The sequence below is a fragment of the Caretta caretta genome, chromosome 2 (genome assembly GCF_965140235.1).
Source record: "Caretta caretta isolate rCarCar2 chromosome 2, rCarCar1.hap1, whole genome shotgun sequence".
Lineage (NCBI taxonomy): Eukaryota > Metazoa > Chordata > Testudines > Cheloniidae > Caretta > Caretta caretta.
In genome coordinates, this window is record NC_134207.1 from 205,592,662 (window position 1) to 205,617,038 (window position 24,377).

General features: G+C 40.2%; 2 protein-coding genes across 9 annotated transcripts in view; one reads left to right on the top strand and one right to left on the bottom strand.

Moving 5' to 3' along the window:
* Window positions 1-24,377, top strand: part of SCRN1 (secernin 1) — a 171,319-nt gene that overhangs the window by 76,473 nt on the left and 70,469 nt on the right. The gene's annotated exons all lie outside the window — the stretch shown is intronic.
* Window positions 1-24,377, bottom strand: part of WIPF3 (WAS/WASL interacting protein family member 3) — a 78,984-nt gene that overhangs the window by 32,943 nt on the left and 21,664 nt on the right. For all 7 annotated transcript variants that reach the window (XR_007354991.2, XM_048838486.2, XM_048838479.2 and 4 more), the window contains 3 exons: window positions 22,726-22,882; window positions 2,271-2,403; window positions 1,046-1,174 (listed from right to left, as the gene is read on the bottom strand). Coding sequence is in view for 6 of the 7 variants with exons in the window: in XM_048838486.2 (XP_048694443.1) it covers window positions 1,046-1,174; window positions 2,271-2,403; window positions 22,726-22,827 (364 nt within the window). In the remaining variant the exon portion in view is untranslated. The remainder of the gene's footprint in view (window positions 1-1,045; window positions 1,175-2,270; window positions 2,404-22,725; window positions 22,883-24,377) is intronic.

The following is a 24,377-nucleotide window of genomic DNA, read 5'->3' on the forward strand; positions in this document are numbered from 1 at the left end:
ATACAGCAGTGGCAGTAACAGGCTCTCTGTCTACACTACTAGTATCCCTGGAGCTTCATGGATCTCAAAAACAGTGGGAAATTTTTGGAAAATTCCTCCTGTGAAGACAGGGCCTTAGTGTTCATTAACTCCCACAAATTACCAATATAACAAAATTATAATTAATACTTGATATAGATTACAAAACATTAACAAGAGCACAACTAAAGCATAGCTCTCACTCCTTTAGTGTTACCACCTTCAGCCCTCACACCACTTCCCCCACACACACACTTTTTTTTTTTTACACACACACACAGTTACTGTGTCACGTCTTACTTGGGGCTTCCTTACAAACATACATTCACAGACGTTACACACCCAAGTGGTTCTGTTTAAATCAATGGGACTACTCACGTGATCAAGGGGGATGGAGATTTAGTTCCTTGGGCCCCAGTCCAGCACAACACTTAAACATGTGCCTAAGTAAGTATGCAAGTAGCCCCATTCAAGTCAATGTGAAAGCCCACATGCTTAAAATTAGGTAGTTGCTTACGGCTGAAATGTTCATAAAAAAATGACTTAGATGCCCAAGTCCCATTGACTAAGGGCACTTAGTGAGATCATCAAAAGAGCCTATTGACATCAATGGGAGCTAGGTGTAGAAATCCCACTAGGCACCTAAATACCTTTGAAAGTCTGGCTAAGTAATTTGTTGGATCAAGGTCTAACTTTGTAAGCTTCAGAGGGCAGTGATTTTTATTATGTGTCTCTAAAGCAATGTGCACATCTGTAGTGCAGTAGATTTGAGGAACTGGATTAGAAGCATAGAGTATCTCTATATTAGGCAATTTTTCTTATCATTGGTCTTGAGGGTTAACTATTTAGCGTTTAAGGGCAGAGGCACAGACAAGGGGGATTCAGGTGCACATAAAGGTGTATTAATTTGGTGCCAAAATAAATCAAAGGTTTAAAAAAAATCACAAAAGCTACATGGAGTGTCTTTATTTCACATTACAATCCCAGTTTCATTAGTCTGTTCTTTCCTACAGAAAAGTGTCCTTACCCGTCATGTCTCTTTGGCCAACTGGTTTCAGCATGGGAAAGCCACCTGCAAACAAGCCCCCCAATGATGGCTGAGCACCACTTTTGCTGGTTGCTGGTCCACCTCCATCTCTGTTAGGTCCTCTGGGTTCTGTTACAAGGAGAGGAGTTTATAGATGTGTTTTGTTGTCTACATTCAGGCTTTTCAAAGGGCTAACACCAGCAAACACCAGCCTCTGATTTTGTTGTTTTAACATATACAGCCAAGAAAGTTACTGAGGGTGCAAGAGAGACAACTTTACTATTTAACCTACATCTTAGACCACAGCACCTTCTCGTGCCTCAATAATGCTAGGACATTTTAGTCTCGTATTCAGCCATCATTTTGTGATGAGCTGTTAAACTATCATTAAATTCAGATTTTAATCTTTCATACAATTCTGAAGAGTAGCTGACAGTGACAGAAGTCACTTGTAATCTCTTAAGAAAGCACGGTTTTCACTGGGTCCAGCTGATCTGCACATCACTTCCCCGGTGGATCAGCTGGGTATCCAGCACCGATTAATGCTGTCACACATGTGTAAGACTCTTTCCTTCAGTGTTAGAAACATCTGGCAACCTGCCAGCAGTTACTCAGAAGCCTGGAAGTGGTTTGTGAGAGAATGGAACGACCCACAGGTGTCTCTAAATACCTCTAGAACTATTTTTTTACCTTTTAAATTTAAAATCAGCTTTCCAGGGGTAATATAATAAAAATAATATATTTGTAGCTAAATGGAAACCTGTGCTAGGCAGCCAATAAATGTTCTTGTTTCAGAGTAGCTCCGCTTCTAGGATTTATCAGATAAATAAAACAAAACACGGAAGGAAAAAAGGTCTCCTAATTTTTCCCACAGTCAACAAATTCTCTTCTCAACATTCTCATTTAGAATGTAAGCTCTTCTGGGGAGGGGTGTAAATTCCATTTTGACTGTGAAATGTCTAGTGTAGTGCACTTATGTTGCTATAAAGTGCTAAATGACAAATCTAGAACCTATGATTTAAAGTGGGTTCTAAATTTGGCAAATCAAGCCCTCCCCTCAGTAGTTGTCCATACTGAAGTTGGCCTTAAGACAAACATAAGGCCGTGACTAATTTTGCAGACCCTCAGTCATACAAGTGGTCCAATTGGCTTCTACAGGACTACTCAGGCAAGAGATTGGCAGGCCTGGGCCCCTTTCTCAGAGTTGACAAAGCTGCACACTTACTTTCAATCTGTGGTGCACTTCGGTCACTGATTTGGGTAACTTTCCTTAAGCGAGTCCCTCGCTGAATATCTGCTAGTAATGCACTTCGATCTTTTTGATCTTCCTTTCTGAGCTTTGGGGGCTCTGTACTTGTCTGTTGAAGATAACAATATTAGACAGTGAGGCAAAAGCTGAGAAAGGAAGCACAAAATAAATAAACTTTAATAGAGTAAATCCGGAGTGAAGCAAGCATCTCAGGCAGTTATCTTGAAATCTTTATTACTGTGCCTTAAATTATATATTATTGGAATTAACACAACTGTCTTCAGACACACAAAAGCTAGGAAACTGCAAGTTAAAGGGGGCTCTACTAGCACTGTTTAATTTCATCTGAACAAAACAAGGGACCTACTTTCATTTCAATCTGACCTTCTGGCAAATGAGCTACCAATGTTCCTAGAAGTGCCAGGCCTGCCCGCCTCCTTCCCCCATCCTGTAATTCTAACACTGAGGGCACATAGGTCTTTTGATTTTTACCTACAATGCTTTATGAAAGGAAGATTTCATAAGCAATTTGAGAACACAATTTTTTTCTGTATTTCTCCTTCCTCGTTAAAAAAGACCATTTAATCATAAGCATTGCAACCTGCAATACTGATATGATCGCATTACTATATAGCATCTTGTGTTTAATCTTGATGATATAATTCAGACATTTCAACTGGGGTTTAAGTGCCTCTGTATTAGGGAATTGTATAGATTTAAACAGTTTAAATAGATTGCTTTAAAAATCAATTTAGCTAAATAAACAATATTCTAGTGTGTTCAAGGCCTATAAGCGTAAAGACAAGCAGTTGTCTCGGTATGACCACACTAATATAAAATCTTGGGTTTGTTCTTGAATATGAGACTCTACAGAATAAAAAAAAGCAGAAATCTGTTATTTCAGATGTCTGGCAATTTGGTTTTTCTTCAAACAGGTAAAAAAGGACAAAGTGGAAATGTCCAAAGCCAGTGGGTGGGTGGCACTGGATTGTCCTCCAACATGAGAATCTTCAACTCAGCGCAAGTCCTTATAGCCAAGTCCAGAGCAAGTTATTATAGCCAAGTTATCCCTCCAAAACAGAAACACACAAGACCCTTTTCTTTAGCAGCCTATTATTGCTCCACTTTAACTTTATACTTACTCTGGCTCAAACATCTCACTCTCTTAAAAAATACTATCTGAGAATTGTGAAGATGGAAAACAGGATTGAAAATTTTTAGAAGCCACTATATGATCAGAATTTTTACCTAGCTAATTTAAAATGCAATTGATATTTACATTTTATTGCCTATTTTTATTCACTATGCTTTAAAAAATAATAATCTGGATTTGCAAATGTCCACTAGGTGGCACTCTTAGGTGACAGTAATGTCTATTACATTCCTGCCATCTGATGTAAAAACTCAGCAATAACCTTGTGACTGATACTGTGACCATATATTCTTCAAAAGGGCATTGAAAAAATATAGTCATTCCTAGATAGTTCCCTAATTTACATAATAGTTCTGCTTTCCCACATGCTTAAAACAAAGTTTAAACGTACAAGCAATTCTGGTTATCAAGGCACTGAAAGGCTGACTGATATAAGCAATGTTATAGGGTACATACCAGTTGGAATTTATTTCCAGTCACTTTTTCCTCAACTATTCACAATACTTACTATGACAAATGGACGAACCATAACTGGAGCAAATATATCTTGCCTGTATCAAAAGCTTTTCACCAGTATCTTCAAACTTTCTTCTCCCCACTCCCACTAATAATTTAACTGTAGCTAGTCAATTAGGATCTAAAGCTACTTGATCAAGACTGTTAGGTTTAAAATTAGATCCAACAGCTGTGTTTTTTTCTGGGTTCATGTGTCCACATATTATGCCAGCTGTCCGCTCTGCCTGCCTGCTCCATTCTTGTGAGCAGATAGGGTATTGGAATATTGTTTGTATTTCAGTACACAATCTGTAGTAGATTAAATTGGTCACAATGATCTCTGACATGTCCCTCTAATATAAACTGCTAAATTCCCTTTAGAGATTTGTGTGTGTGTGTCACTACACAAAGAGGGAATACTTCATTTTGCAAATATAAAATGTATTGTAGGATAGAACTGTAGGAATCTTCACTTCAAACACTCCGCCTCACACTTCTGTAGTTTTAGATCCTCATATTGTACATTTATATATAATTTTCATGGCCAGAGCGGTTAATCTGTCTGCTGATTGATTATGCTGTGGAACAGCTTGATATGGATTCTTTTTCCATTACAAGGTCAAGACAGTATGGGAGTAGCAGTGTTGCTTGGCTGCACACCTGTGAGAACTCCCCTAAGAATTTCTTGTTTGCAGCATTGCCCACACCTACACTGTCTGTGACATTTTAATAGTGCCAGTGAGTGCTGGCACCCTTTAGCACAAGTATCCCAATGAGGGCAGAAATATGAATATACTCCAGCAAGGAAACCTGCTCCAATTGATTAGCTGCAGACAGACTTTTCAAGCATCATCTCTTGGGTACTGCACAGATATCTGTTAAGGAAGAAGAATTAGCCAGGGATTCACTGTCATGTTATTTATACAGAATAAACAAATAAATAATTGGGTAAGCTGGTACAGCCAGAAGACAAAAATGAACTCTTCATTGGGGTTAGACCTTCAATCTTAAAAATATACACACAAGTGTCTTGAGCAGGAAGACAAATACATTTTCCTTGGCACTCACAGGGGGGAGCAGAGGTGTAACACAAAGGGTATCATTTTTACAAAGTGCTTCTCTACACTAATGGGGCAACTACATTTACAGAATAGGAAATGTCTCAGTCCTTCACTGAAAATCAAAAGGGAAGCAGACAAGAATGTGAAGATCGTTTGTTTTACTAAATGCCAGAGATGCCTAAGGTAACACAGAATGAAATTAAATTGGTTAGTTCTCATTTCCTTGGTAACCATCAGGTTATTGCTCTATTATTTCACACAAAAGAATGTCGTGTTAAATAATTTGTTACAGAAATAGAATAAGTCACATGTGCAGTAGCCTCAATTTAAAGAAATGCTTTATTTTTCACCTCACTGAGCTTCACCATATTTTTCCCTTACATATCATAGAACTGGAAGGGACCTCAAGAGGTCATCTAGTCCAGTTCCCTGCACTCAAGGAAGGACTGAGTATTATCTAGACCATTCCTGACAGGTGTTTGTCCAACCTGCTCTTAAAAATCCCCAACGTTGGAGATTCCACAACCTCCCTAGGCAATTTATTCCAATGCTTAACCACTCTGACAGTTGGGAAGTTTTTCCTAATGTCCAACCTAAACCGCCGAGGCTGCAATTTAATGTCCTATGTTACGCCACCTAAACTTAAGCTGGTAAGTGGAGGCCATATTGTTTCTGCATTGACAGACACTATTCATGCTGTTATTTTAAATCCCTTTGTTATAGAGGCTTTCCTACCTACTGTACCAAGCACCCCAACATTCATATCCCAAAAATTCTTTATTGCTGGATATTACATAGGATGTAGCACATCAGATCAGACCATTGGTTCACATCCATATACTATGGCAGAAGCCAATACTGGAAACTTCAGATGATCCTCCCTGTGTAGATGTAATATATACTTAGACTTTTGTAAGGCTGTACCACTTTCTGTTTCAAACAATTACCAGTATACAATATCAATAAAGCACACATTAAATGGGCTAAGAACTGCCTGAGCTCAAAAAAAACTCAAATGGGGGAGTTTCTAGCAGGGTTCCCCGGGGATTTGTATTAAGACTAATGCTATTCAACATTTGAGGACTTCAATAGCTCAGACATAGGTGAGAGGTTTTTCGCATGAGTGGGTGGGTGAGATTCTGTGGCCTGTGTTGTGCAGGAGATCAGACTAGATGATCATAATGGTCCTTTCTGACCTTAGTATCTATGAATCTATTTTCATCAATGATCTGAAAGTAAATATAAAATCACTACTGACAAAATTTGCAGATGACACAAAGATTAGTGGAATGGTAAATAATAAAGATGACAGGGCAGTCATACAGAGCGATCTGGACTGCATAGTAAGCTGGGCCCTTCAAAACAAAATGCGTTTTAATACAGCCCAATGTTAAGTGATTGGATTGTATTAACCTAGGAACAAGGAATCCAGGTCATCCGCGAAGAACAGGTGACTGCAGGGGTGGCAGGTTTGTAGAAATTTTGGTGGAGCCCAGAACCCGCCCCCCCCCCCAAAAAAAAACCTCTGCCCCCCACCTGCTAAGGCTCTGGGAGGGAGTTTGGGTGGGGGGAAGAGGTCTGGGGTGCAGGCCCTGGGCTGAGGATTAGGGTGCAGGAGGAGATGAGGGGGTGCAGGCTCTGGGAGGGAGTTTGGGGGCAGGAGGGGGTCTGGGGGAGGGGGTGCAGGGGTGAGGGCTGTGGGGCTGAGGCAGAGGATTAGGATGCAGGGGGGAATGAGGGCTGGGGTTGAGGGGTTTGGGGCATTGGAGAGGCTCAGGGCTAGGACGGAAGGGTAGGGTAAGGGCAGCCTGCCTTGCCATTTGTGAATGGGGGGCACTAGGACCCTGCGGCAGCAGTTGATGCGGGGGAGCGGCAAAGCAGAGTCAGTGTGAGCTGCAAGCTCCAGGGCTCGGGGAGGTGAGCGGGGGCAGCAAGTGGGGGCCAGGGGACATTCAGGGGAGGTGCAGGGGGGCGGCAGGAGGGCCGGGAGAGAGACCTGGCCCCAAACATTGGTGGAGTTGGGCCCCCGGGCCCTGAGTATTGCTGGAACCTGGGCACTACGAGTGTATATAACTCGCTGCCCCTGGGTGACTGTATCCTGGAAAGCAGTGCCTCTGAAAAGGATTTACGGTCATAGCAGACAAGCAATTCAACATGAGTGCCCAGTGCGATGCTATGACAAAAAAAAAAAAAAAAAAAAAAAAAAAGGGCTAATGCAACCCTTGGATGTAGAAACAGGGGAGTAGCAAGTCAGAGCAGGGAGATGACTGGTTAGAACGATACTGCATACAGTTCAGGTGTCCACAAGCTATAAAAGATATTGAATAAGTGGAGAGGGGGGCAAAAAAAGCTGCCACAAATAAAAGGTTTGGGGGCTGGAGAAAAATCTCTTACACTGAGAGACTTAAAGAGATCAACCTGTTTAAGCTTATCAAAAAGAAGACTGAGCTATCACTTGATCACAGTGTATAAGTAATCTCACTGGGAGAAAATACCAGACATTAAAGGGCTCTTTAATTTAGTGGAGAAAGGCATAATAAGAACTAGGGCTGTCAAGCGATTAAAAAAATTAATCACAATTAATCATGTGATTAATTGCACTATTAAATAATGATAGAATACCATTTATTTAAATGTGTGGATATTTTCTACATTTTCTAATACAAAGTGTACAGTGCTCACTTTATATTTATTTCTGATTACAAATCTCTGCACTGTAAAAACAAAATAGTATTTTTCAATTCACCTAATAAGATGAAAGAAGTAGAGCATGAGGCTGACCACAAATAAAGTTAGAAAATGGAATTCTGAGGGACTTCAGAAGACTAAATCCTCCCATGTTGACTCTTTCTGAAGGAAGATTTCCAAGGGCCCATTCATGATGGGAGTCTACTCTGTGCGCCACCACAGCTACACCATAGCCATGTGAATCTTCTTCTCTCTCTCTTTACAAGATGGAGGAGAATATTGTCTTCTCACAGGGGTGTGCTCAGCATAAATCCTTGAGAGGTGCTCAGATTCCATAGTTATTTAAGAGTAAAAGGCATTTAGCTGTTTGAAAGATTCTACCAGTTATGGTAATATTAGTTATTTTTTAAAGAAGAAAATTGTGCTAGTATTTTTAAAACTTTACAGGTGCCGTGTTGCCACCTCCGAGACATGGAAAAAACAGACACAGTCCTCCCCCCTAGAGGGATCCCATCAGTCTGACCCTCCTCTTCTCCCCTCAGGTGCCCCCACACCAGTATCCTAACCCTGTCTGCTCCCCTCATACAGGAAGTGGTGCAGGTGGAGAACTAAAGGCAGTTCAAGGCCTCTTTGACTCTTACCTTTTCCCAGGAGCCTCAGTCCTCAAGGGAGCCCCCTTCCAGGAGCCCCTGCTCCCCTCATCCCAGTCCCTGCTCCTGACCCTTCTCTGCTGGTGAGCCTCAGGTCTGTCCCTCTTCCCGATCCCCAGTGCTGAGAGGAGCTACTGCAGCTTCAGCTGAGAGCCTGGCCTGCAGAGTGGGACCCAGGTGCTGTGCCAGTATGCACCCTTCTTAGTCACATGGCATGTGCGTGCCAGAAGTTACACGCTGCATGGACACTGTCACATGTGTTTATTGCAGTTTACAGAGAGAACATCAGTGCCAGTGGGAAAAAGGGCACATTTTCACCAGCAGCTGGCAGGACACTACAAAAACAGGCCAGGCTGGTTAAAAACACAGGCAGGTGGCAACCCTACCATGGGTACCTAGAAAGAGGAATTCCTTCTTGACTCAGGTGGGTATTCGGGTTGGGCTGGGTACTTTCACTCTGATTCTGAAATGCATTCTTGATCTAATTCCCACAGCAATTCAGGGTAGAGTTGTTAATAAACAAGTGAACAGTACAGCAAAAACATATCTGCGGCCTTTTATACTACACAGTTCCTAGGCAGCCTGTGACAGAGAGCTGGGCAACAGCATCTGTACCAGCACCCTGATCACTAATATCACCACCCCAGAGTACATCTGAGGGGCAAAGCTGTGCCTCACTGACAGATTGGGGATGAGAAGGAGAGAGCTGTTAGGCTGATTAACCCCACTAGCCCAGAAAGTAGAAAAGCCTCAGGAAGGAAGTGCTCAGTAGGGTGAGCCAGGAGAGATCTTTCAGGGGAAAGATACCGTCTGTCTCCGCCCCTTGGCTAAGTGAGCTAAGGACTGTATGCTGTTGTAAATACAGAGCTGCACAAGTTTGTCAAGATGGTGGGAAAGAATATTGTAAATCAATTGCACAAGCTGTTTGACCAGAAGAAGCTCTGATAGGTTTGCGGCTAGAAAAGAGACAGGAGAAGGCTGACACACAGCTGTGGATGTCAGAGTGGCACTAAGAACTCCTGTACTTACACACTGCTGTAATAGTCTTTGTACAAAATATGCCTTGTGAGGTATCATTTGAAAACTAATAACTCCCTGATCATTCATATTCTTGTGTGATGTATGCATACCACGTCTGTTAAGAGTTCTGAACATCTCTCACAGGCTTGGCCTTTAGGGCTTTTCTGTTTTAAATTAACAGGATTTAAAGACGTCTGGAAAATGGATTAGTTTAATGCACTTAGAGTTCACACACAGATATATACAAAGAAAAATAAAGGAAAACAAATCTAATATGTAGATAACTTGTGTTCAAAATGTGCCCATCCTCTCTCTCTTTCAGTAGACATTGTACAAATCAAAATGCAGGTGGAAAGCACATTCAATGTACACTTTACTGACAAAATGGTTTATTGGGTCTGTTAGTCTAACACCAACAGACCCTGGTCGTCAGTGGGTGGGATCGAACCTGGGACCTCTGGAGCTTAGTGCCTGAGCCTTTACTGCATGAGCTAAAAGCTATATGGCTGTTAGCTAAGGCTGTAGAGCAAACTCATTAATCTCTCTGTAAGTGGTCTCGGTGCCACGAGATAGCACAGGGTGCCACACTCAGAAGGCGTGTCGGTTACATACTTCCCCTAGCTGAGGAAACACGTCCCAAGTTTCACAGACTTCCCAGTTGAAATCCCAGACGAGCCCCCACTTGAAATGCTGACAGAACCTGGTCATCGGCAGGCGGGATCGAACCTGGGACTTCTGGAGCAAAAAATACATGAGCTTCTATTGCATGAACTAAAAGCCAGATGGCACTTAGCCAAGGCTGTAGAGCAGACTCATTAATCCCTAAGTGGTCTCAGTGCCACTAGATGGGACAGAACACCACACCTAGGAGGTATGTGGGTTACATTAGGACATCAGGACTATATCACTTTATTGTGCTGACCTAAACAGAACCTGAATCAGCATGGCCAGGCCAAGGTGCTTTCTCCTTCACCTTGACCTTCCTCTACAATAGTAAAGGGGAGATAGGGACTACTATTAATTTTAACTTGCAGCTATGTCTACAAACAGAATTTTCTAGCACTAACTGCACTTGATGATAGGGACTTGCTTTTTGTAAGACCCACGTATTCCACAAGACCCTTAAATGTCAATGGACCCGGTTCTCACTGCCCTGCACCTTGTGTAATCATTCACACAGTGCACCGCAGGTGTAAAACACTACCAAATCAGAATGGTAGTATTTTGTATACTCTTTACAGAATTGTAAATGACTACACAATTGGAAAGCAGTGGAGTGCAGGAGCTTAGCAAGAGTCAGAAATAGATAGAAGATTTATATGGGTACGGAGAACATCTAGCATTACAGCAATAAAAAAACCCCAAACACATGATTTGGAAGCATATACATACTCCACCCTCCCACCCTTGAGGTCACAAGTCAACTTCTAATTAATGAGGATCAAGAAGAAACTTTGCTTATGTTTTCTGGATCAGAAAGAAGGCCCTGAGTCAGTCTCTATAGAAAAAACCCTTTCTTTGCCTGTTGGTCTCCGGAAACCCAAGTTTAAACCAATATATGCTAGCCTCCCCAAGGGTAGAGGTGTTTACAACCTGAGTGATTCTCCTTAATCACTACTCACAGCTCTTACTTCCAGTCAGAGCGGTGGCAACCTCCCCCCTGGAGTTGCATACAATCCTTGGCACACAGCAATATATAAACTTAACACAATATGGTCCCCAAAGATACTGCATGTGGTTGCAATATCCCATCACAGTAGCTATGGTGGGAAACTGAAAGAAGCATAGACAAGACTTTAACTGTCTGCAGCTGGACCCCAGCACTCATTTCCATCATCACTCCTACCGCCGCCACCACCACCACCAGCACACACCAATCCAGTTAGTGAAATCACTTTAGCTTGGACTTTAGTCCTCGTCGTCTCCCCCACCCGCCAGGGTGGTGGGGCTCAGGCTTTGGTTCCCCTCTAATGAAGTCATGTAGTAATTTTTGTTGTCAGAAGGGGGTCCCAGTGCAATGAAGTTTGAGAACCCCGATCTAAATCCATGTTTAGTTAACCGAACAGAAGTTATATGGTTTTTTCAGAAGTGCCGAGCCGCTTTTATTTACTGAGGTGCCTAACTTTCTGGCATCCAAATTTGATCAGGCTGGTGTACACTTTTGTGTCAAGTTCTCTTTCTACAGAGCAGGCTTTCAAACCATTTCAGACACATAATCACACAGGGCACCAAGGTGGGTGGCAATGTGAACTCTGCAGTACGGTCAATCTGAAGTCCTCCAAAAACATGAGTCAGCCTGCCTCCCACTCCCCCCCCCAAAAAAAAAAAAAATCACAAGATTGGCTTAAACATCTCATGATTTTTAAAAATAATAAATATTAAAGTTTTTATATTTTCCTTTTGATTTCACATTATCAAGCTTTTCGCCACACCTATGAGGGCTAGCATTGCCCCCCCCCCCCCCCGGCAAAAGATGAGATTCTCATGTAATGACATAATTCCAGGAGATGAGACTTTAAGAAAAATGCCAAATATCACAAGACTCAAAATAAAGTCATGAGAGTTGGCAACATTGACTCTGTATTTGTCTAGCACCTAGGGCTCCTGGTCCATAACGAGGGTTCCTCTGTACTACAGTAATACAAGTAAATAATAACTGCATCTCTGACCTCCTACAGGCATCATAATTTAATCTAGGCCTGCTCTAAAGAAACTATATGATTCACCTTGTCTGGCTACCTCCGCAAACACATTTCAAAGGTTTTAAATGACCTTTTGTATCCATGAAAAACTCTAATCAGTTTAAGACTAGGAAAAAATGAACATCTTTTCAGTTTCTTGTAACATCACATTCCAGCAATGTACAGAAGTTTAAGTCACGGCATTGTGTGGGTTTTTTTTTTAAAACTGAAAGGTTGTAAGAATAGTACTAATTGACTGATTGAAATCTATTGCAAATTCCACCAGTCACAATTTGCACCTGAGTATGTGTATGTATCGCAGATGGCCTAGTGGTATTTCAGTGAGTTACACTCAGCAAAGTCATGCACAAGTCATATGGATGAAAAACTTACGGCCATTCTAGTTTGGAATGTTTTCTACTAAAGTCAGATGTTAAGCACAATGGAGATTACTATAAAAACAGCCTTGCACAGAACACAACTGCTTAAATGAAGTGTGCTTCCTACCAACAAAGTCAGCATGATCCTAGTTAACACACCATTAGAGAGTGTTATCTACAGATATATGCAGTACATGTCCTTGTACCAGTCCAGACAGAAATAAATTGAGCAATGTTATCTTGGCATGGTTTTATCTTCGTATTCATATTGCCCCACTGAAGCTACAAATACAGAAGGTTATATATAAAGATTACAGTTTCATGTGGCTTGAGCTGTAACAGTTCAACATGACTACAAAAGTACCATTCCTTTCAAGCCAGCCTCTTCCACTATTTAAAAAAAAAATCAAATAATTAGATATCCACAAATACCCCGATTATTTGAGCAGTTACAGCCTGTATGGTGACAACACTGTCTACAAGAAGATCATCTCCAACTACACTTGTATTAGACAGCACAATGGGCTACATACTCAAGACACACAGAGAGCAAGTTTTCTTTATTACCCAAGGCGAGGCAAATTGAAATCCACACACAAGCAGCCAGGGGGAAAAAAGCAAGATAACCCCTCACCCCATTTTTTAAGATACCCCATATGAAGCTAAAAATATTGAGATTATATTGAGACCTTTTTTTTTTTAAATTAAGGTTCTCATCACCACTTTTACAGAGAGAGATGACCCAGGAACAGAATGGGCCAAACTCCAAATTCAGACTCTAATCTGAATGATAATATGCAGGGATACCATAAAAAGATAAGACTGGGGGTGCAGTATTGCCAACTCCAAGCTTTTAAAAAAAAAATCTATGAATTAGACCTCAAAATCATGAGATTAAAAAAAATATATTTAGAAGCTCTTTTTGCTTGCCTTCTGAGCTTTTAGAGTACACTCGGTTTGTGTTTTCAAGCTTTCCACTACAGCAATAAGGGCTCAAAATTTCCCTTTAAGTGAAAGCTGAGATTCTCAGGTCATCAGTTGTCCCCAGGAGCAGCTTTAAGAAAACCACCAAATATCGCAAGATTCTTGATGAAGTAACAGGAGTTGGCACTACTGGCACTGGTGAGTGGTCTAAAAAGAAAAAAAGGGGGGGGGGGTTCTTTAGTCTGTTGGTTCAAGGAATCCTGCCTCTAGAGTTAATAAAGAAAGCACTGGAAAACCTCACAGGAATGCTTAGCTCCTCATGCCAAATGGTCCAGGTCTTCCAGCAATCCAGCCTGGCTCTCTGCAGCTATTAAAGCCAAACAAATTCAAGCTGCATTTAATGTAAGAAACCTATTTTTACATATGCCCAAATACTGCAGTATTTGGGAAATCTTATGATTCTGGAGTCTATTTAAAGGCTTGATAAAAATATGGAGCAAAAATAGATATTTCAGGAGTAAAAACTGACTGACAGTTCAAGGTCTACAGACTAGGAAGTTAAAAGGCTGCAATAGAATCTGGACTGCCTACTGATAACGTGCTGCACTGCGTTGTGAGAGATTCACATTTGACTTGCACCCCTAGTTCCTTATCCCGCTATTCTGCGGGATCTGCATTCACTTCAAAGTTGGGTAGAAAGTGACTGCGCAGTGCATCACTTCATAAAGAACCTCTTCATTCCGATGAGCAGCAGCATTTACTGCCTCCAAAAATCACCTCAAACTGGAAGGAGAGTAATTTTTTCTGCTTATATTCTTAAGATCTGAGAGTCATACTGAAGACAATTCTAGCTACTACAGAATAAAAAGATATATACAACCCCTTGAAAAGAGATTTCTAACCAAAGCTGGTATTAGATCACTCCTTCTAGAAGTTAGAAGAGACACAGAAGTCAAAGTCTATTTGAAACACAGCCAAGATCTGACATTGCTCAAAAGTATTGTGATCTTTCACCTCTACATCTGGGAGAGTCTCTTAACAGAACTAGTTAACAGAACACTAAGAAATATTCATAAGTTACATGAATCATGTACCTGACTTAAGAGTATTCAAAGATATATCCAAAATGCATGAGGCAATAAATTCCCATGCCATTCAACCAAGTTATTCTACATGTATTATTTCCATTTCTAAACATTAGCAGTACAAAAATGTCATAACAGCAAAACAACTCCCACACAACTTCAGAGATAACACTGTCGTTTTCCAATTTTCTTAAGCGGGCTTACAAGGTTCTCTCTGACAAAAAACATAGCAACTGCACGAAAGAGAAGAGGGGAAAAGTCCCCCAGTGCAGAGATCATCTGATGTTTTCCCTAACATTGGAAATTCTATCTCTGTGTAAATTATGCATTTATCACACTGCTACATAGAGAGGAATTGTTCCTCTGAGGTTTTTAATGCAAGAATAGAAAGTTAGTACAATAGCCAACTGAAGAAACCAGTAGATTGCCATATGTTCAGCAGCTATTGTAATTTTCCCTTAATTCTATTTCATTAAATAAGAATTCAGGAACAGTTATGATTAATCCATATGATAATTTACCTTTAGCATTATTTCAAGTTTTACATTGTACTAACTCAATGCTTTCCTGAAGCAAGAACATTTTTCACCTTTGGTTTTAACATAACAATGGGACATATACCCCTGGTGTAATTCTGTTGGTTTTAAATTATTTGAACCATCGTGTCTTTTTGGTTCATTTCTGCCCCGACACTTCATTATACAGAACAAAATAATTCTGAAGAGAGGCAGAAATATTTTCTTTAATTTCAGAAATGTCTGAATCATTAAGCAAACATCTACTGTGAGGGTCTAGTACATACAATACACTTCCTAAGATATCAACATTTTAATAGATGTTGATTGAACATAATATCAGAAATGCATGCTTGTAGACACATGCAGCAGATCAGTAAACAGACTACTGCACTTTAAAACAAATAGCAGGTTACCAAAACACCTACTCTCATTCTTCTCTTCAGGGCCAGCTCTAGGTTTTTTGCCGCCCCAAGCAAAAAAAATTCCCCCCCCCCCTTTTTTTTTTTTTTTTTACACTCAAAGTCATGCACAAGTCATATGGATGAAAAACTTACAGGGGGAACTCTTACACACTTTTGCACTTTGCAATTTTTTTTGTTTTGGGAGGTTTTTTGACTGTTTAAAATTTTTTAAAAAATGAAAACAGAGAATTTGTAGTTTGTGAAATAAAACAGTTTCCTACTAGTGTACTCATTTAATTTTAACAAAATCACAATTACAAACAATTTGGGTTCAACTATACACTGTAATGAAAAACGTTACTGTCTTCCGGTGCATCCAGTTTCTCCTAAATTAAAAGAATTTACATGAACTGAATTTTTCTGTTTTTTTTAATACTTGCGTAGTCTTAGTAATCCAGTAAAATCTAAATGTTTTGCAATGGTACTTTCAATTGAAATTAATGCGAGTCCTGACAAATGATTTTGAGACATGGTGGACCTCAAATAATTTAGTAATTTCAGTTTTGAGAAACTGCGCTCACCAGAAGCCACTGATATTGGTAATGTTAAAAGAATGCGTAATGCTATAGCAGTGTTTGGAGTGAAAAAATCATTTCTTGCTATAAATTCTAATACTTTTAGAGGAGAAGTTTTAGGACTATTAGCTCAGATAAAGCTATTAATTCATCATACAATTCTACTCCATCAGTGTCAGCAACGTTATCAGTACTGAGCACTAAGTGTAGGTCTTGGCAGTGCTTCACGAGGTCTTTTTTGGAAAACTGATTTTTAATATTTCCAATATCGTATAAAAATTCAAAAGTTTCACAATGACCATGCAACTGATAAAATCTTTCTTCAATGGAAGTTATAGCTACATCCAGAATACATTCAATAGAAACATTCAACTTTAAACAATTCTTTTGGATTGAGAATAGGATCATCATGAGCCTCATAACAAAACTGTTGTGTTTTTTCCATTAGAAAATAATTGTATTATTTCATTTTATCATTTCATTATTTTTACCCAAATAATGGGTGTGAATCTCTCCAAGTTTCACTCTTCATACATGCTCAGCCATAACACTATCAAATTTTGCCAATAACTCAACGAATTTCAAGAAATTTCAATTGTTATTCTCATATAAAATATCCGAGGATCCACAGAATGTGAGGCACTGTTCGGCTAGGAAATTAATGATTGCCAGTAAACGTTTCAACACAGCTTGCCAAAGTAGAATTTCTGAATTTAGTAGACTTTGCTGTACCGCATCCAATTTGTCCATGAGCGTAAATGATTTTTTGATGTTTCACGTTCTTTCAAATGCTGATGCAAAATTCGCCAGTCATTAAAACCTGCAGTGGCCAGAAGAATATCCGAGTTACAGAACAGTTTGCAGCAAAAACAAAAAACCCTACATTGTTGGTCTGTGAATACACACACCACGATCGATTAATTTGTTCCCCATTTTTCATTTTCTTCTTCATACTGGATGGCATAAATCGACAATTCGATTCATTAAATGGATATTCAAATGTAGGATCTAGTTTTGAAGGATCTTTTTTCACAATAATCATTAGCATTGCATCAGTAATTATTGTCGGCCATGTACTTGGATCCGATCTTATGTCAGTCTCTCCACCTTCCAATAATTGTTCTTCAGTTTTAGATTTGGATAACAGTTCTTCGTTTCTGGACTCTTCAAGTGAAGTAGTTAATCTTTGGATGGATTGTGATTGTTCATCTTTATCAGTTAGCGAAGATAATCTTTGGTCGGATTGTTGTTCATCTTTATCAGTTGATAAAGAATCTTTGGTTTGATTGGTCTTCATCAGTTGATGAATAATCACATTCAATGCGTTGCTTAGAGTTTTCTCCTTGATTGTCGACTTTTTAAAAATACTTATTTGAAGTACGAGATAGTTTTTCTAATCCTTTTTGCCGTTTCTCTCTTTGTTGCCGGTAGGCAGCACCAGAAAGTTGTTTTCGTCCTGCCATTTTAGCCATATAATCACTGATGCAACATGGAAATTGGCACGAATGGCGCTGATAGGGCAGCACAGTACACACAAGTAATTGTGATTCCTGATTTAATCAATCGTTAACGTTTACACATTTACGCATGTTCACATTATGAGTGACCATGTCACGACGTGACATGATATTTTTCACGTCACGTTCCTATCGCACTACTGGAGATTTTTTTGATCTTCATGTATTTTTTTTTTTCGTACATTGGTGGATTTAAAAAACAAAAGGGATGGCCAGAATGCCGCCCCTGGAAATGTGCCGTCCCAAGCATGTGCTTGCTTTGCTGGTGCCTAGAGCCAGTCCTGCTTCTCTTGAGAGCTTAAGCAATGACATCTTTGTAATCCTTCTAGTACCAGACCAGTGCCTGTTTTTAACATCATCATGGGCTGTTATAGGAACCTGTTCCCCTACCAAATAAAAAAAACATACACTTCAAAAGAAAAAGAGCCCAGGAAAACAGAAAGATTAGAAAGTTTAAGTGAAACAAACTCCTTCAGTTTTATTGGACGATGAGGACAAACTCCTCAATTGCCCCTTTTCCATCAGGAGGGCCCAGATTTAAGACTCTATAAGCCACTGCCTAAACCTATCATTTTTTTTCTTCCTACAACTCCTCCTCCGTTTTATCTATGACCCCTGAAGGCAGGCACACAAAGTGATGCTCAATTACTCCCACTAGTTATATTTACATTTTGTATCAGCCACCTACGGTGCCACATAAATATCTAACAAATAGCACCTACACCTCTTGCTGCATGTATACTCCCACATTCCCTCTCAAAAATTCATTTGAAAGCCTTGTTTTATTACATGCTCAAGCAGCCAGGAGTTTTTCAGCTGTTGGGCACAGGTGGTTCCTAACATGCCTTGAATTCTGTCTTTGTATCATTTCAACATTTTTTGTGACTGCTTGCATGATAGAATTACAAAAGAAATGGGAAAAAAAACATGTCAGCTACGAAATAAGTAGAACACAGTTCTATAATTAAAGCATTCACATCAGACTATCTCCAAGCTCAAGAGATTTAAAAACCAGTATAAACCAAACTAATTTGCATCTGACTCAAGGAAGGCATTAAAATTGCAAAGGACTCAAGAGCAAACAGCAGTTTGGGGTTTGGAGAAAAGAAAAGATGCAAAATCATTGAGGACTGTGGCTTAACGAGGGATCCAGAGTTATCTTAGATGAGATGTTGATAAAATATGCAGGCAAGTAGGTAATGTAATGGAGGATTCTCTGCTCCTTGAAGTCTTTAAACCACGATTTGAGGACTCAATAGCTCAGACATAGGTTAGAGGTTTTTCGCAGGAGGGGGTGGGTGAGATTCTGTGGCCTGCGTTGCGCAGGAGGTCGGACTCGATGATCTTAATGGTCCCTTCTGACCTTAATATCTATGAATCTATGTATTATTTCACTTACCCTGGGGAGTGGAAGTTGTTAACTTCTCATGTGGCCAGGGTAACCCAATATTCTCCAAAGTATTAGTGACATTTAAAAAAATTGATGCAGCGTGGTCTTGATCCATGATTATTCTAACCACGTTGCATATGTAAGTACTTCTTGACCATGTCACACAAACATAAGGCGGCAGGTGTGCCACAAGGGTCAAAAAGCCTGACAGATATGAACTGAAGGGCCACATCTCAATCCATTAATGGCAAAGCCAAAGGGAGACAGAAAAAAAGAAAGGAGACTGCTGGGAAGTAGAAATGAGAAGCTCCACCAAACCGAACCTAACAACCTTGCTCTGTTTCAGCTGTGTTCTTTTATTTTTTTCTTAAAACTTAGTTCCATCTCAGTCCTCCTCTCCGTTTTTACACTCTTTCCTTGTGTTCAATCTTTTTGTCCCCACTCCCCTTACATCAACAGTCTTCTACTCTACCAGCCTCAACTCTTTGCCCCCTTAATTCTTCAGCATCCTTCTTTTCCCTTTGTTAGACTTCGCCTGGCCTGAATCACCTACTTTGTTCTGTCACAACGACAAAAACAAAGTGGGAAGTAATTGACTGGTTCTTCTTTAACAAATGTCATCTGATCTGTGTAAGTGCAAGGACTCACTCTCTGCAGGTTCACCTGAATTAACTAGCAGCAAAGCCAGATGTCAGATCACACCTGCATAGCAACATTTCACAAGTGTTATTTGATCCCCTAAGAAAAGCTGTGCTATCTTCTAGATAAAATACCAAGATAAGCTCCCACACAAGATAAGAGATCTTTCAGGATAATTTTTTTCATAAAATACCCATCATATAGGTTTTCCCCTTATTCTGAAGGCCAATCTGACAAGCTCCCCTTAGTTATAGCAAAGATGAAAACTGAAGAGGTCCATGTATCAGTATCCAGGACTCTTAAAAATAATATAATTTCATATCCCATATAATTGCATGCTTGAAAATGCAGGGTATTTAAATACTAAATGGAGGCCTTGTGTCTTGTCTACACACAGAAGTTGCAGCAGTGCAACACTTGTGCGTGAAGACTCTTGTATCAGTTTAAACCGGGCTTATGTCTGTCCACATACAAAACTTGTGCTGGTTTAACTGAATCGGTATAAAAATTACCCCTTTACTTACATCTGTGTGTGTAGACTCAACTGTGTGCATTGACTAGGCAAAGCTTGTTTGTTTCAATGGTACTTTTATATTACTGCCTATCATTTTTATATTTCCATTCTCCAACAATAAATTCAGCAGCTGTAGCAACAGCTGGGCAGTTTTAGCAGCTGTAGGATACAGATGCCAAATTCTAGACAATATCTTCCTAGCAAAAGAATCTAGGGTCTGTAGCTACTTGTTATGGATTCCCCAATTAACACCTTTAGCCAGATGCACAGTTGTAACAGGGGTCTGACCTATGTCAGCATTTTGCTTCTGTAGCACTAACTAGACACTGAGGGCCTCTTAAAAATGGTCTTCCCTCTGATTCAACTTTAGCAGAGAAGATTCCTTTCACTGTTATGCGAGAATAACATTCGGCAGAATCGTCTTACTAATTCTTTATGCAGGATCCATTTGCTCCCTTTAAATTATGCACTTGCACTGGAAGATTTTCCAAATTCCAGCTGACAGGGTAATGTACTGAGTATGCTTTATAAATCAGAAATACATTTTGTAATTCATTAAAATGAAATGATGGGAAGATGTCAGCATTCTCTGGCAACAGAAGGAGAGCAAAATTCAAGGTAAAACGTAACCACTTTGGAGGCAGAGTATGAACTGACTGAAGCCAGCTGCTGCATATTCTAAAAGCTCCTTATGTCTGGGATATTTCCATTTTCCCCCCAACAGATATAGTGCCATGTGTGACAAATAATGGGAGGCAGTAACCAGACCTACTGCAGAAAACAGTAGCAACACATTTAGTTGGGCCTCCGCTACGCAGCCTTCCAGAAGGGATTTGCAATTACCACAAGAAGGGGGGGAGGGAGAGAGAGATATTTACACCAAAGAAGAATTAGGCCAGTTACCAGTCTGCCCGAGAACATGATTAGTTCTAGAGGAATAACTCTGGGGTAGACTGCGGAGAATGTTGGGTCATTAAGGTGCCATCTAGTCCCTAAAAACCTGCCACATAGTTGCCTCCAACTGGTCTAGAGAGGTAACCTTGTAACTGAAGTGGTGGACACTTTGGGCCAGATTCTAAAAAGTGTGACGTGGCTGCTTTCCACTGTGCCACCAGTGTAAACTGGCCCTAAAACCAGTATAACTAGTCAAAGGATCATCCCAGTGCAGGAATGAATTTACATGGAACTGATCTAGAGGCTCTTATCCCACAATCCCTTCCTGCTGATGGTGTACCAGGGAAAAAGTGGCATGACCAGGACACCCCTTTGTTATGCTGGTTTTGGCTAGGTTCTCAGCCACCTGGGGCCATTTATAGTTGGTGTAAGGTAGAATAGCCTGACAACAGCACTAACTCTGCTGGGAAACTGGCCCTGCACAGACTGTAACAGGATCTGGGAGTGCAATGTTGAGCTTGAAGCCACTTTTGCACACATATACACACTTCCTACATTTGGGACATAGTTGAGGATCTGCCCCTTTGTATATCATGGCAAAATTTTTCAAACTGGATGCCTAAAGTTAGGTGCCTAAAGTCAAGAGACAGGTACCTGCAGCTTCTATTGACTTCCATAGCAGTTGTGGGCATTAAACTGCTCTGAAAATCAGGCCACTTATTTCGGCATCTAACTGGATTTGTGAGACAAACATCAGGAACACAGATGTGAAAACTCCAGTCAATATGCCTGAAGATCAAAATTAAACCAGAGAAACCAGAATTCCTCAACCTGTATGTTTTCAGGCCACGCACTATTCTCTTTCCTTCCCCCTTCACCACCTTGCACTTTTTTGATAGTTTTGCGGGATGGTTCAGTTTTAATTCTTTAAAACTTGGAATGGCAAATAAAGAAGGTGCAAGGTAATATCTCCCTAGGAGAGGACAAAGTTGGAACATAATCAAATAAAACTGATAGACTCCTTCACAACATAGGCATGGATGTAAGAGCAGGAAAGAGAAGTTCAAGGGTCTGAAGTATGTATTTATATCAGCATCACAAGGCATAAAAGAAAGAAAGCTCTATTTTTGAAAGAGTTGGGCACTTATTTCTACAGCGATAGAAAACTAATGCATGCTGCAAGGAGTATAGCCGTGGCAGAGAAAGTGTATGAGGAAATCAGAGGTGCTTGGCCTTGAATATGGCTATTCATTATTTTCTCTACAGTCATAGCTTCAAGGCTGAAACACCCCATAAACAAGTGACTGCAACACATAAAAAAGGGCCTGAAGAAGCATCCCCAAGGATCAGCATAACCAAAGTACAATAAGAATCTGGAATTCCAGCCAGGGCATCAGCCACTCACTGCAAGGGCACATGCACTAGTTGGTGACATGCAACCAGGTGATCTGTTACATACAGTAGCTATACGTGTGAACATGATAAAAGCATCATAGGTGTTTTTCTTCCTAGGGATACACCACAAGGAAAAACACTAAAATCTCTAATACAAGCTATTAGAAATGAAAGAAGAAATCAACACTTCCCACATGCACATTTTCAAACTAAAATCAAGCTCTCTGTGTTTTGGGGGGTATTTATGAGTGCTAAATTTGCGTGCGCACAAGTGCGCATAAACATACACACACAAAACCACACATACACACACACACACACCCCCCAGCCTAGGTTTTTGTTCAAAACACCTGACCCAAAATACTTTGCAGGCTTTGCCCCTGCTATTATCACAAAAATCTGTGATAAAATTTACCCTGCTACACTAATCAAAATAAAAAGCAGATCTTACCAGAGGTAATGAAGATAGCAATGGTGGAGGTGCTGGGGGTGGTCCTCCAGAAGCTGGAAGAGGTGGTGGTGGAGGAGGCGGCGGCGGGGGTGGCACAGGCATCTGTCAAGTTTCTAGCTTCACTCCGCTATGAAAGATTCCAGTTGAACTCTAAGTCCTGAGGCGGGAAGAAAATGTCATTACATACTGCAAACAGAAGAACAGTCCCAGCCAAATTGCTAGCTCTCAGCAAACTGAAGATTTTTGTACCCTACAGCCTCTAGTACTACAGTATGAACAGCCCTCATTAGATGAATGTTATCTTCAGATATCTGTAAAGAGCCAGCTGACATAGCTGGACAGCTTCCATGAATTCTAAATGTACAGATGCCAACCTGTTCAACTTCAGCTATGAGATTAATCCAGCTCATAACTTGAAATGCAATTATGCTAAAAAGAACAAATTACAATAAGACAAATCTTGAACCCCTTATTACAACGAAACTCCATTTTAAGGAGAGTTTTGTATTTCTATAGATAGATAAAGAACTTTGTAAGGATTTTTGGATTAGGTCCAATAAAACAAACAAACAAACATGATTGAATAATAAACAAAGAAACAATTTTCCAGAATAGAGTTTCATTAGGTGCACTACTACTTCCAAGGAACAGCCCTCCAAGCACTAGAAATTTCAGGTGTTAGTCAGATATGTATAGCATCACTGTCATTTTTTAATTTTAAATTTATTTTCAGAATTTTTTAGTAATATACCAAATCAAGGGGGAAAAAAGGGTATTTTCAATTTTCCAATAAAAGGATGAGGGTAATAATTTACAAATAGAGAACTGCAGATGCTGGAGGACTGCAAAGATTGGGAAAATAATTTTAAAATACATTATTTTTAATAATTTAACTCTGAGGTAAATTGCTTAGATTTTAAATAATCACAGAATTTGAATATATGTTATATAGGTCAAGTTTAGTATTATGGTTTTGGGTGATTGGTTCATGGGTCTAGGGGTTTTTTTAAGTATGGCACTCTCCACAGTATTTCACCAATGCTCATGAAATACAACTGCCAGATTTTTCCTATCATTTGCTAAGAAGAATGGATCAATGTGTGCTAAAATTCCTAGCTGGATTTAGTTGAGTGATGGCTATGACGGGTCTCAGGGTGCCCACGACTGAGAGCCACCTTGTTACCATCTTGCCTCCAGTGTGAAGGAAACTTGCTTGTGCTTATATTGGTTTCAGCTCCCTGACCCTACCAGCGTGTTATCCGCTTAAGCACTCTCCTCTGGGAATGCTAGCCCTTACTTTGCTTTTCAGTTTAATAAGTGCATCTCAGTCCCCAAACCCCTTGGAAGCATTGCCCTGTAGCATCCAGCCCCTTCTCCACTGAACACTCACAGAAATACCAGGCCGGCTATCCCCAAGGGAACATCATACACACCAACCTATATGATCCATCTCAGGATCAGCTCCTTATATAGTATGACAGGATTGAGATATATTTACCGTGAAAAACAACAAGAAGTTTACTATCAGAGAGTCAAGAGATAGTGAGTAAGGATAATGGAATCAAAAGGTTACATATAAAAGAAAATCATAACATGCTTTCTAGAGACTACACCTATCAGACTAACCTTCTGTCTACAGAAGTTTATCTCAC